At 36.3% G+C, this 13,253-nt stretch overlaps 1 protein-coding gene across 2 annotated transcripts in view; it reads right to left on the minus strand.

Annotated features, from left to right (window-relative positions):
• Positions 1-904: 904 nt before the first annotated feature.
• The window catches only part of LOC126092010 (ATP-binding cassette sub-family G member 4-like), a 486,217-nt gene continuing 473,868 nt past the window's right edge, over positions 905-13,253 (minus strand). For both annotated transcript variants that reach the window (XM_049907390.1, XM_049907389.1), the window contains 5 exons: positions 12,345-12,520; positions 12,042-12,210; positions 11,850-11,950; positions 3,555-3,710; positions 905-3,409 (listed from right to left, as the gene is read on the minus strand). In XM_049907390.1, the coding sequence (XP_049763347.1) occupies positions 3,065-3,409; positions 3,555-3,710; positions 11,850-11,950; positions 12,042-12,210; positions 12,345-12,520 (947 nt within the window). In that variant the 3' untranslated portion in view covers positions 905-3,064. The remainder of the gene's footprint in view (positions 3,410-3,554; positions 3,711-11,849; positions 11,951-12,041; positions 12,211-12,344; positions 12,521-13,253) is intronic.

A 13,253-nucleotide genomic window follows, 5' to 3' on the forward strand; every position in this document is an offset into this window, starting at 1 on the left:
GGCTGTGAAACCTGCAACAACCTGGTGCTTTAACAAGATTATGAAAAGGATAGATTGCTACTCACCATATGCCAAGTCACAGTCAGGCATACCCGGAAATTATTAGAAGAAGAAATACGCCGGGAAAATTTCAGAAGTCACATTTTTAAAGTATTTTATTGTACCCGTTTGTGACTCAACATCTCTATTATATGGTGAGTAGCAATCTGTCCCTTTCATAATATTGTCATTATTTCATCCTGGATTTTCCATTGTTTAATCTGATGCCTTGGGTTCACTGTCATCAGTCATCCCGCATACAGTCCCAACTTGGCTCCATCTGATTTTCATCTGTTTCCTAAACTTAAAGAACACCTCTGAGGACTTCACTTTGATAGTGATGAAGCGGTGCAAGCATAGGGAAGGTTATGGCTCTGTCTCCAGTGATGGTATCAACAAATTGGTCTTTTGTTGGGAGAAACGTGTTCATCGACAGGCTGACAGTGTTGAGAAATAATGTTGCCATGAAGAATAAAGATGTAGAATGTTAATAAAGTTTGTTTTATTGAAAAATCTTCAAGAGTTTTCAGTTAAAAAATTCAGAGGAATTGCTTTTGAGCCCACACTCATATGTGGAAGCATTTCTTTTAGGTTTATCTGTGACTTACTACATCATTCTTCCCTAGGCACACAAATTTCCTTGTGAAGAGTACAGCCTGCCGTAGTACCAGTATATATGTGTTCCATCTAAACCTTTCTTCCTGTGTAAAAGAAATGTTTGCATTCACAAAAGCAAAGAAAATATTTGTGTAATATGAACACTGTTTTCATTTATACCTGAAAATGATTGGGAGAAAAGGTCCAGATTGAAAGAATATGAAAAGATCATTTCAATCATCTTCTTAAAATGATAAATTTTATTGTATAGAAGTCTGTGATACACAGTGAATAGGAAATGGTGATAACTGCAATATCTGGAACTTTTAGAAGAATTATTTAAGTGTTTTTACATTCTAAAAAAATACATAATATAAAATCTATTTCATAAGATAATAAACATGCCAATTAGGCTTCACTCTCATTATACCTCTATAGGATAAATGTGCCAGCTATCTGACTTACAAGTACGTCAACATGTAAAATAAATATGAAATTGCTTCAAATAGTTTGAACCTCTTTCTCTGCATCTTAAGCAGTGAAAACATAGAGTTTTCAAAGATAAACAGGAATATGTTGTAAAGACTGTCATTCTTCTGGATAGATTTAATTAAGGAATGACTTCACAAAAAAGATGCACACAAATAAATAAATAAACAAAGTACACACAATTTATTACACGTAACACATAATTGTCTATTGTATGGTCCCAAATATAATTTATACAAAGTTTATGTATCATTATTCACATATAGTACCATACAAAACTGTAAATTCAGTTTATCACATTATGCAGAGTATTTGTAGTTCCAAGCTTTGAAAGTTCACTTTTAAAATTTCAACACAAAGTTGTTATTGCTTATGACAAGTAAACATTCACTGGTTTTAAATGAAGACACCATAAAGTGGCTTTATCACTGCTAAATATACTCTCTCAATAAACTAAGAAAGAAATGAAACAAAGTTTTAGAGCTGGAAATTTTAGATATACAGTTTTTTGGATTGCTTTTGAGATACAAATGTTTTGTACTATTAGCTTAAAATTACAAGATGTAAATATTTAAGTGTCAATGTGCATAGCAACTTTTTCTGATGAAACAGTTTCTTGCACTATTTTTTGTGAGACTTGCATTTTTTAACTCAAAGTGATATATATTCTCATACAAAATAGCTAAAGTTAAAAAAAGACCTGCCAGGTAATGCTTTTTTGTGTAGAGCCTGAATAATTTACAAAGCTACTTTTTGCAATTGGATGTTATTATTATTTATACTAATGCAAGCAACAGTGATGTAAATTAAATGACTGACAAAAATATGAAGCATATCAAAGTAATTACTGAAAAAAAAGATCAGCTTGCTGACAGATGACAGAAACTAAATTTTTTGTTTTTGTGATGGCTTACTACTATCACTAAGTTCAACACTGCATTTTTTCAGGCCTTAAACTTTATTTATTTCATTAATTGTTATCATCGTGCTAATTTTCATAGGCCTCTCTTCTCAGGGAAAAGAAAAGTCCTTAACAAAAATTCAGATCAGTTATTGTTTTCAATATTGTGAATGAGCTTCTCTTTTGTGCGATCCTGTCTCAACACACCTGTCAATGTTGAGACATGTATATCACAAAAGGAAGTATTTCTTTTAAATTAACTTTTTGTTATCATCAATGTATTACAATGCCAAAAATTAAAACATTTGCAGTCGCTCCACGAAAGTTTAAGTAGAACTAGAAATGTATTAAGTTTGTTTAATTGAATTTGAATACTACCCAGTCAGCACAAAAATAGTGAATTCCAATGGAATTAAAAAGTAAAAAAATTCTCTATTGTTCTTATGCAGTACTTTGTCTCGCCACTGAGTTCTATCTGTACTGCACTTAAAAGACAGTTCTACGTCAGATGCAGATTCTGTATCACAGTTTTGAATTTACTCAAGATCTTTAAATTTATGTGGGAAATATTTCTATTCATAAGATCATGGACGAGATTATTGAGAAATTCAGTTCTTCAGATATTTAAACAGTATTTACTGTATATATTTAACTTCATTAACCACTGGTAAGTTAGATAAGCAAGTACTTGATATTACTGTGATGTGTATTTCACGTCATGAAACAAATACCGTCAGTAGCATAAGTAATGTAAAACTATTTACAGTATGCTGTAGAATCAGCAATACTAGTTCTTTTCCATTCACTAAAATGAGATTTAATTACAAAAGCAGTACGTCATGTGACAATAAAAAAGTTGTCCAAGTCCATAAAAAGTACCTCATACATTTATGTTTATGCATAAAATGACATTTTTATGCAGATTCACCTTGCAGCAGAAAGCCATACTTCTAAGCAAGACTTCATATTACGCAGCACTGTCATGTATGAGAAGGCAGATTAATGGTACCACCAGCTTCAGATCACAGCCACTTTTCTTCAGCGCTTCATATGAAGCTTCCAGCGAAATACCCAGTATGTTACAAATCTTATAAGGATAAAGAACCCAACAAGTGCCACTGCATCAATCCAGTACACAGCTTCCCCCATGTCGAGTTCTTCCAGATATTTCTTGGGATTTTTGAAATGGCAATACATCTCTGAACATTTCAGTTTTGGGCGCCCATGACCATACAGTGCAACCATGGTTCCTTCAAAGCCATATCGAACATAACTTATGTATGGAACCCATTGTAAATATTTTGGAAGTGCACTAAATGTCACAAAGAAGCCTGAAAATAATATTATTGGCACAGACGATGCTGGGCCAAAGAATATGCCATTCTGAAACAGAAAAAGAATAGATATATATACAACTGATTAAAAAGCTTTACACTTTACATTAGGTAAATTCATTCATTTTTGATAAGAACTCAAAATTTCAAATTATAGTAATACTGGAAAAAAAAAAAAAAATCTTCCGCAGTACCTCTATGCTCATGGAGGCTCCCACAAGCAGACCCAGACTCTGTGCCACTAATGATGTAAGTACACACATGCTCAGCACCATAAAAAACCTCTTTGTTTCATGTGGCTGTGATGTCATGAAGTAAACTATCGTAACATACACAACAGAACATAAAGACTGGAAAAAGAGAAATAATATAGAATTAGCCTTACACCTTTACACATACAGTTAATAACAAACTTAAAAACTACTTCAATAGAAGTCAATAACTTACTGAGCCCAATAAAAAGAAAATTCTGTATTTGTACTTCCAATTATCACGTCAGTTTCCTCCACTTGCTCACTGTACCTCTGGCTCACTTTTGTGAGGTTTTTATGTTTCACTCTTTTCCTCTTCTTGTCTACATTTTCATATTTGTTCATAGAGTTTGTTTCTGTTTACCCATCAGGGATATCTTTGTGACTCTGGTTTTATCAGTGCCAGTATAAAACTGTTTGATCAACTTCAGTAATTTGATAAGTTGCCAGAACAGTGAAGTCAGCCAGGACAATGTAACCAAACACGTGTATTTTTGTGTATTTGTACTCTACAGCTCTGAAGTAGTATTTGTGCAAAAGCTAGCTAAGTTCTTATTCTTGTTCGTGGACCACTGGCTGTGTGGAATTGTATCACAGGGTTGAAACCTGTAGGGTCTCCTTAAATGGGTCAGGTGTTCACATGAGAGACAGGTAACTGACTCTGTGTGACCACACAAGGGTTTTCTACATTAGATAACTCTCCACCCAGTGTAGATAATAAAAGATGTACCAGATCTTGAAGTTCATTATAAGATCCAGAGAAATGTCCCTTGTGCTAAGAGTATTAAAATCCTAGAGATTAACTGCTCAAGCATTTCTAAAAAAAGTGTCATAGTTTGAAGCACTCCTAAAGAGCAGTGCAGCTCACATAATACTAGGCACAGAAAGCTGATTAAAACCTGAAATTGATGCCAGTGAGATTTTTGAGGAAAATTTAAGTGTATACAGAAAGGATAGGCAAATGGGAAATGGAGGTGGAGTATTTGTTGCACCAGACAAAACTGCAAATCCATTAAGAAAGAAATTGAAACTGCTTGCAAGACTATCTGAACAAGACACAGCATCATAGGTGAACACAAACTTATAATCAGTTCTTTCTACTGATATCCAAACTTGCCTCTAGATGTAACCAAGAAATCTAGAGGAAACATAATTTCACAAGAATATAGATTTCCTAATCATACTGTCATCAATGAATCAGATTTTACTCATCCAACAGTCAGTTGGTAAAATTACAGCTTTATAAGTGGTGGGCATGACAAACATCCTACAACACATTAATAAATTCCTTCTTTAACAACTGTCAAGTACAGATTGTTTGGAGGCTCACACATGGTGGAAATATATTGGATTTGACAGCAACTAACAGACCTGACCTCTTTGAGCATATCAACATTGAAACTGATATCAAAGACCATAAGGCTATTGTAGCAACAATGATTACCAAAGTACAAAGGGCAACCAAAACTTTAAGCTCTGAAGAGGAACATATAGAAGAACTGTTGTTAACATTTGGAAAAACAACAGACCTCACAAGTGACCATGCATTTGATAGAAACGTACTGCATAGATCAGCACATGATGGGAAGAACCCTCCATCGTATGCAGTCACTATAAAGAAAGCTCTATAGAAACAGAGACTACAGTGTAAAAGATATAAATCAACGCAGACAGCTATAGATAAGGAGTTACTGAATTAAATGTGTGTAACTGTCAAGGGGACAAGTCATGAAGCCTTCAATGACTATCATAGCAGAATATCATTGAAGTATCTCTCATAAAATTCTAAGAAATTCCAGTCATATACAAAGGCTGTTAGTGGCAACAAAGTTAGTTTCCAGACACTCATTGCAAAAACACAAATACTGAACTTCATTTCCAAATGTTTGTTCACAAAGAAAGTTTCAGCAGTGTTGCCTTATTTCATTTTCACACCACTGCAAAGATGGGTGATACCGACAGAATGTCGGTGGTGTTGAGAAACAGCTGCAGTCAGAAACATTAAAAAAAACTCCAGGGCTCAACAAAATGTCTATCAGATTCTATGTCAAATTTGTAGCTGAGTTAGACCCTATTTTAAGCATAATCTACCAAAGAACCATTGAATAAAAAACCATGTCCAGTGTTCAAAGGAAACCACAGGTCACACCATCTACAAGAAGGGTAGCAGAAGTACACCATGAAACTAATGTCTGAAACCCTTGGCATCCATTTGTTGTATTATCAGAATATATTCTGAATGTAAATGAAATTATATGTATCTTGAACAGAATGAGCTTTTCCTTGACAACCAGCATGGATTCCAAAAACATCGATCATGTGTAACTCCCAATTTTCTCACAAGACATCCTGAAGACCATGGATCAAGACAGTCAGGTGTGGCCCAGGGAAGTGTGTTGGGATTTTTGTTGTATATTAATGAATTTTCAGACAATATTAACCGTAAGTTCAGAATTTTCACTCATGATGTAGTTATCTACACTGAGGTGACAAAAGTTACAAGATATCTCCTAATAATATGTTGGACCTCATTTTGCTCAGTGTAGTGTGGCAACTCAACATGGCATGGATCCAACAAGTCATAGGAAGTCCCCTGCAGAAATATTGAGCCATGCTGACCCTAGAGCTATTAATAATTGCAAAAGTGTTTCTGGTGCAGAATTTTGCACATGAACTGAACTCTCGATTATATCCTATAAATGTTTGGTGGGATTCATGTTGGGCAATCTGGGTGGCCAAATCATTTGCTTGAGCTGTACAGAATGTTCTTCTAACCAGTTAAGAAATATTGTGTTCCGGTGACATGGTATGTTGTCATCCACAAAACTCCCATCGCAAATGGCTGCAAATGGTCTTCAAGTTGCTGAAAACAACCATTTCCACTCAATGATCAGTTTTGTTAGACCAGAGGGACCAGTCCATTCCATGTAATTACAGCACACAGCATTATGGAACCATCACCAGCTTCCATCATTGTTTGGGAACAAGAAGTCCGTGTTTGGCTGCAGAATGTCTCAAAGTACCTGCACAGAACCATTTACAGTCAATGGTCAGTTCATTTTGACCAAAGACTCAGTCCATTCTATGTAACACAGCCCACAGCATTATGAAGCCACTATCAGCTTGCACAGTGCCTTGTTGACAACTGGAGTCCATGGCTTTGTGGGGTCTGTGCCACACTCAAACTCTACCGTCAGCTGTTACCAACTTGAAATTGGGACTCATCTGACCAGACTATGGTTTTCCAGTCATCTAGGATCCAACTGATATGGTCATGAGCCGAGGAGAGGCACTGCAGCCAATGTCATGCTGTTAGCAAAAGCATGTAGAGTGTCTGCTGCCATAATCCATTAATCACAAATTGCACTGCACTGTCCTAGTGGATATATTTGTCATACATTCCACATTGACTTCCGCAGTTATTTCACGCATTGTTGCTTGTCTGTTAGCACTGACAGCTCTACACAAATGCCGGTGCTCCTGGTCGTTACATGAAGCCATCAGCCACTTTGTTGTCTCTGCTGATAGGTAGTGCCTGAAATTTGGTGTTTTTGGCACAATATTGACACTGTGGATCATAGAATATTGATTTTTCTAATGATTTCTGAAATGGACTGTCCCACGTGTCTAGCTCCACCTGCCATTCCATATTCAGACACTGTTAATTCGCACTATGCAACCATCATCACGGTGGAAACCTTTTTATGTGGATCACCTGAGTACAAATGACAGCGCCACCACTGCATTGGCCTTTTACACCTTGTATATGTGGTACTGCTGCCATATGCATATGTGCATATCACTGTCCTATGGCTTTTGTTACTTTAGTGTGTAATGAAGTATTGTCTGAAAAGAGCTGCACAAATATTCTGTTGGATCTTGATAAGATTTAAAAGTGATGCAAAGATTAGCAGCTGGCTTTAAATGTTCAGAAATATAAAAGTATGTGCTTCACAAACTGAAAAAAAGTGGTAGCATATGACTACAATATCAATATGCATGGTGTAGAAATTTGTAGGGATATGAAATTGAACAATCACATAGGCTCAGTTGTAGCTAAAGCAGTAGGCAGACTGCAGTTCATTGATAGAATACTAAGGAAATGCATGCAGTCTACAAAGATGATTGCTTACAAAACACTTGGGTGACCCATCCTATAATATTGTTCAAGTGTGTGGGACCCAAACCATGTTGTACCAATGTGGGATGTTGAACTTATACAGAGAAGAGCAGCACAAATGGTCACAGGTTGGTTTGACCTATGGGATAGTGTTACAGAGATGCTGAAGAAACCAAAATGGCAGACACCTGAAGGCAGCTACAAACCATCCTGACTAAGCCTACTTAGAAATTTTCAAGAAGTTGCATTTCAAATGATGAGTCTAGGAGTATACAACACTCCTTATGTATTGATCTCATATGAATCATGAGCACAATATTTGATTAATTACAATGCATGTTTAAACAGTCATTCATTCCACACTGCATATATGAATTGAATGGGAGAAATCTTAATAAATGCTTTAGTGGGAAGTCCCCTCTGCCATGCACTTTATAGTGGTTTGCAGAGTATGGGTGTAGATGCAGATGTAGATTTTATTTTTAAATCTTGCTTCTGAGTTATCCTCAGTTCCTTTTATTTGACTCAACCTGGATGTGATGTGACGTCATTATGACGTAACACGCTTTAGTCGATTAACACACCTATCGACTTTTACAAACGTTCGAGATTCTAAACTGTCGTCAACTAGTGGTTTGTTTTGACACGTGCGATTCTGATAAGAGCTCAGTGTGGCAGCATATATGTATTTCCCCAAAATAAAAGTAAGAGAGCTGGATATTAATAGAAATATTCCTGACCGTGGCCTTGAAAACACCACGGATAACACGTTTCGTAAAAAAGTGAAGTTGTCTTATGTCCTGACCAGATTAGATTGTGTGATTGTTGTATTGAACGCTTACGCTGAAAATAATATTTATTTATTATCAATATTTTAGTATGGTTTCATACAATTGGTCTTGTCAGTACATATTAGATTGTAGCAGCATACTCTCGCTGACTTTTTTTTCTTAATTTATATAGCTGAAAGAGAACTCGTGCAAGTTTGTTAGCTAAGTAATTTATATGTCCATCCCAAGATAGTCTTTTATCAACCATAATTCCAAGTAATTTTACACTCGGACCGCAGAGACAGGTAACTTAGTGTCCAGTAATGACTGGTGTGTAGAATGATTGAATTTCGGACTTAAAAAGAAAAATATGAGGCATTGTTGAAGAAAAATCGTTGACCGGAGATGAAATACGAGGGGAAGTGGATTTCTCAATGTAATCTTAACGAAAGGTTAGTGTCTTGACGCATCTAAAGATTTTGGCTGCTGAGTGCTTCTTCTCACCGAGTACAAATAACCTATGCATTTCAACTGGGTCAGAAGTACATCAATTTCTGCTTGAGATTCACAATAACCACGCAATTGCCCATTGTCATCGATGCTGAACTCTTTCAGATTTTCTCTCATTAGTCTCTCGAATGCTGAACACATAATTAGAGACAAGCAAACGAAAAACAACGCACAGGACACAAACACAGTACAGTACACGATCTAAACGCAAGGAACGCAAAACATATTTCAACGAATGGTGCAGAGCACAGCGCTACCCTGTCACAACCTCTCGAAAGTTCACAAAAGTCGAATAGTCGATATACGGTTTCTATCATTTTCGATGTAGCGTGTATACGTCATAATGACGTCACATCATATCCAAGTCCGGTGAACTTAGCATCCTCCCCCGGGTATAGTGTCCTGAATGTTCTGTCAATGCTTCATCTCTATGTTTCATAACTCTGTCCCTTTACTCTTGTGATGTCACTTCAGCTGATAAAGAAAGAATGCTATGGAAGTTCACTGTTGCTTTCTGATACTACAGGCACTCCTCTGATTCATTTAAGACTCTCACTTATGTATGGCAGCTTGTGCATTTTCCTACTACACCACTTAAAAATAAACTTTAAAGTCTGAAACTAACTGTGGTACAATAAAAGATATGCATCTGAATTGGCATTTTACATAATATTTGTACAGTGATTAGATTAATGAGAAATTATATTATAATCTACTGTTAACATGTTGCAAACTTCACTTACAGCACATGTTGCACTTGATGTACAAAATGTTATCTTCAACAGTCACAGCAGACTCAATATTGAGCTCACATTTCAAAAGGACAGTCTGGACAGTTTGACTATGGATGAAACAAAATGACTCATCCTTACAGCTGCAACTTAGATACTTTTTGCTACTGTTTTTCTAGCCATTGTATATGAACAGTGATGAAAGGATGAAAATAAAGTATCATAACTGCACTGATCAAAGAGATGGAACACAGACACACAAATGGGGCTATTGTAGTCTTACCACATGTTGGATGAAATGGAGGTAAATAGCTGAAAAATGCTTTTATGAGTAAATAATTTTCACCATATTTCATTCAAGCCTATGGCAACTGTTTCAGACTTCTGCCTGCATGCAGATATATTGAGAAAATAAGCTGATGTTCTTGTATGGAATGATGTGGGTCCGCAGTGGTTGGACGTTACATATATACTTAAGTTATGTTTTAAGTTGTTCTCTCACATGTAATATAAACATTCTGTTCCTATTTGATACAGTTCATGTAAATGTTTATAAGTGGTTGCACATATGGTCTAGTAGACTGATTTGTATGTCACATCTGTTGTGACATACAGAGAACTAAAAACTAGCACACTGGACTCGCATTCGGGAGGACAACGGTTTAATCCTGCATCCGGCCATCCTGATTTAGGTTTTCCGTGATTTCCTTAAATCACTCCAGGCAAATGCCGGGATGGTTCCTTTGAAAGGGCTCGGCCGACTTCCTTCCCCATCCTTCCCTAATCCGATGCGACTGATGACCTCACTGTTTGGTCTCTTCCCCCAAACAACCCAACCAACTAAAATCTCTACAGCTCATAATGGACAATGTTTTCTCTTGAGGAGTGGATAGTGGCTTGAAGAAAGGTTACAGGATAAATATCAACAAAACCAAAACAATGGTAACATAATGTATGACCATTAAATCAGGTAGTTCTGAGGGAATTGATGAAGAAATGAGACACTAAAACTGGTAGACGGGTTTTGATATTTTGGTAGCAAAATAAATGATGATGGTCAAAGTAGACAGGATACAAATAGAGACTGGTAATAGCAAGATATGCATTCTGAAATTTGTAACATCAAATATAAATTTAAATATTATGAAATCTTAGCTGAAGGTATTTGTATGGAGTGTAGCCTTGTACAGAAGTGAAACATTGATAATAAATGGTTCAGATGAGAAGACAACTGAAACTTTTTAAATGTAGTGCTACAGAATAATGCTGAAGATTAGACAGGTGGAACGAATAACTAATGGAAAATGGAAATGTCGTGTGGCTAGGGCCTCCCGTCGGGTAGACCGTTCGCCTGGTGCAGGTCTTTTGATTTGATGCCACTTCGGTGACCTGCGCGTCGATGGGGATGAAATGATGATGATTAGGACAACACAACACCCAGTCCCTGAGCAGAGAAAATCTCCGACCCAGCCAGGAATCGAACTCGGGCCCTTAGGACTGACAGTCTGTCACGCTGACCACTCAGCTACCGGGGCGGACAATAGCTAATGAAGAGGTAGTGAATTAAATAAGAGAAAAAAATCAATTTATGCACAACTTGAGTAGAAGAAGATACTGGCTGATAGGAAACATCCTGAAGCATCAAGGAATCATCAATATGGTAATGGAGGGAAGTGCAGAAGATAAAAATTGCAGAGGAAGGCCAAAGCTTGAACACAGTATGCAAGTTCAAATGTATGTAGTTCCCAATTATTATGTACAGATGAGGAGATTTTTACAGAGCAGAACAGCTTGGAGAGCTGCACCAAATAAGTCTGCAGACTGAAGACCACAACAACAACAGATTGCGTACAAAGGAGAGGCAGCTCAGATGGACAGAAAATGATATAATCAATTTAAATATGGTAGACATGGAACATTACAGAAACTTTAAGTAGATAGACATAGATTATGTAGAAGAACAATATGGGAACAATGTACAGAATAGCTATCACAGGTGTTAATGGAAGTGAACGGTAGGGAAGGTATGAATGGTGACAAACTAATCAAAGAGCTCATAAAAGTATGGTTATTTCAAATTGTCTTAACTTATAATTATATCTGTTACCTGCAATGGGAGATCAGCCATGGTTTTTGCAAAATAAAATGACTTCAGTGAATACCAGTAATTCAAATGCTCTTTCACAAAAACTCCCATTTCAACAGGAACTAGAAAAAAAAATTGAGGATTTTAGTACATTAATTAGTATGTGAATACTGAAAATGTATTTAAAAAATTAAGAAAGAAACTGTTTCTTACATGTTAGAATAGTTGGCATCATTGCATTAAAAGTAAGGAAAAGAACAGATGCAAATATGCACCCTGCATTGCTAATAACTTTTGAAGCTTCATTTCCAATGCCAAAATAAATCATTCCTATAAGAATTCCGAGGCCAGCATGTGACAGTAACCTCATTAATGTGAGTGTCTGGAACAAAAAACGTTTTGTTAGTCTCTGCAAACAGTTTCAATTTTTAATATGAACTGATTAATTCAGAAAAAATCTAGAACTGTCTTGAAAGCAAGAAACTGAGTGTTGCTATTATTATATTATTTTAGTACCTTATCTCTGAAAGTTGATAGGAACGTTCTTTTCAGCAGTATATAAAACTGCAGATATCCAGATGTTGGGAAACCTGGACTATGACCTATTGGGAAACTTTCATCCGAGTCCAATAATGATGTCGTCACAGTTACGCTAGTTGTCCCTGGCTTTACTACTCCATTTGCATGGACACCTGGAAGATAGTAAACAAGTTAAAATAGTGGTATTATATTATTTAAAAAATGTTTGTTACAACACTAAACAAATGGATTCAGTTTATTCATGTTTATCATGTATAAGATCTGTCTTTAAAAACCTTTTAGCCAAGGACTGGATGCTTCTACTGAAATGAGGTACACTTGTTGTTACTGCTTTTCTCAGATATCTTCTTTAATATAAGTTTTAATTGGTTATATGGAGCAAAATACTTTTTTGATTTTACAGTAAAACTTCCAAGGGAAGTATTCTTCAAGAAAAGATAAGTTACAAGGATGAGGTGTTTAGTGCAGTACTGATGACTGTTCAGTTAACAGTTACTTTTCAGAAATTACAAAGTGGTTCAGCTGCAAAGAAGATAAAGTAGTTTGAAAAACCAAAAGATCATATTAACCCATTTCTTTCTAAATGGTAGAAAGCAAGGCACCTCACCACCAATCTATAGGTAGATACAGACAGGTGAAACATCAGAAACTGCAAAAGTAACTTCCATGGCTAGACAAAAAGATTTTTAAACCATAGTCCTGTCTAATGGAAATCCAGTGTCCTAACCACAAAGTTATCAATCTTGTAAGGAGGTTAAATTTCTCAGAACCATACCACCGAGTGAGGTGGCGCAGTGGTTAGCACACTGGACTCGCATTCGGGAGGACGACGGTTCAATCCCGTCTCCGGCCATCCTGATTTAGGTTTTCCGTGATTTCCCTAAA

The sequence above is a fragment of the Schistocerca cancellata genome, chromosome 7 (assembly GCF_023864275.1).
Source record: "Schistocerca cancellata isolate TAMUIC-IGC-003103 chromosome 7, iqSchCanc2.1, whole genome shotgun sequence".
NCBI classification, from domain to species: Eukaryota; Metazoa; Arthropoda; class Insecta; order Orthoptera; family Acrididae; genus Schistocerca; species Schistocerca cancellata.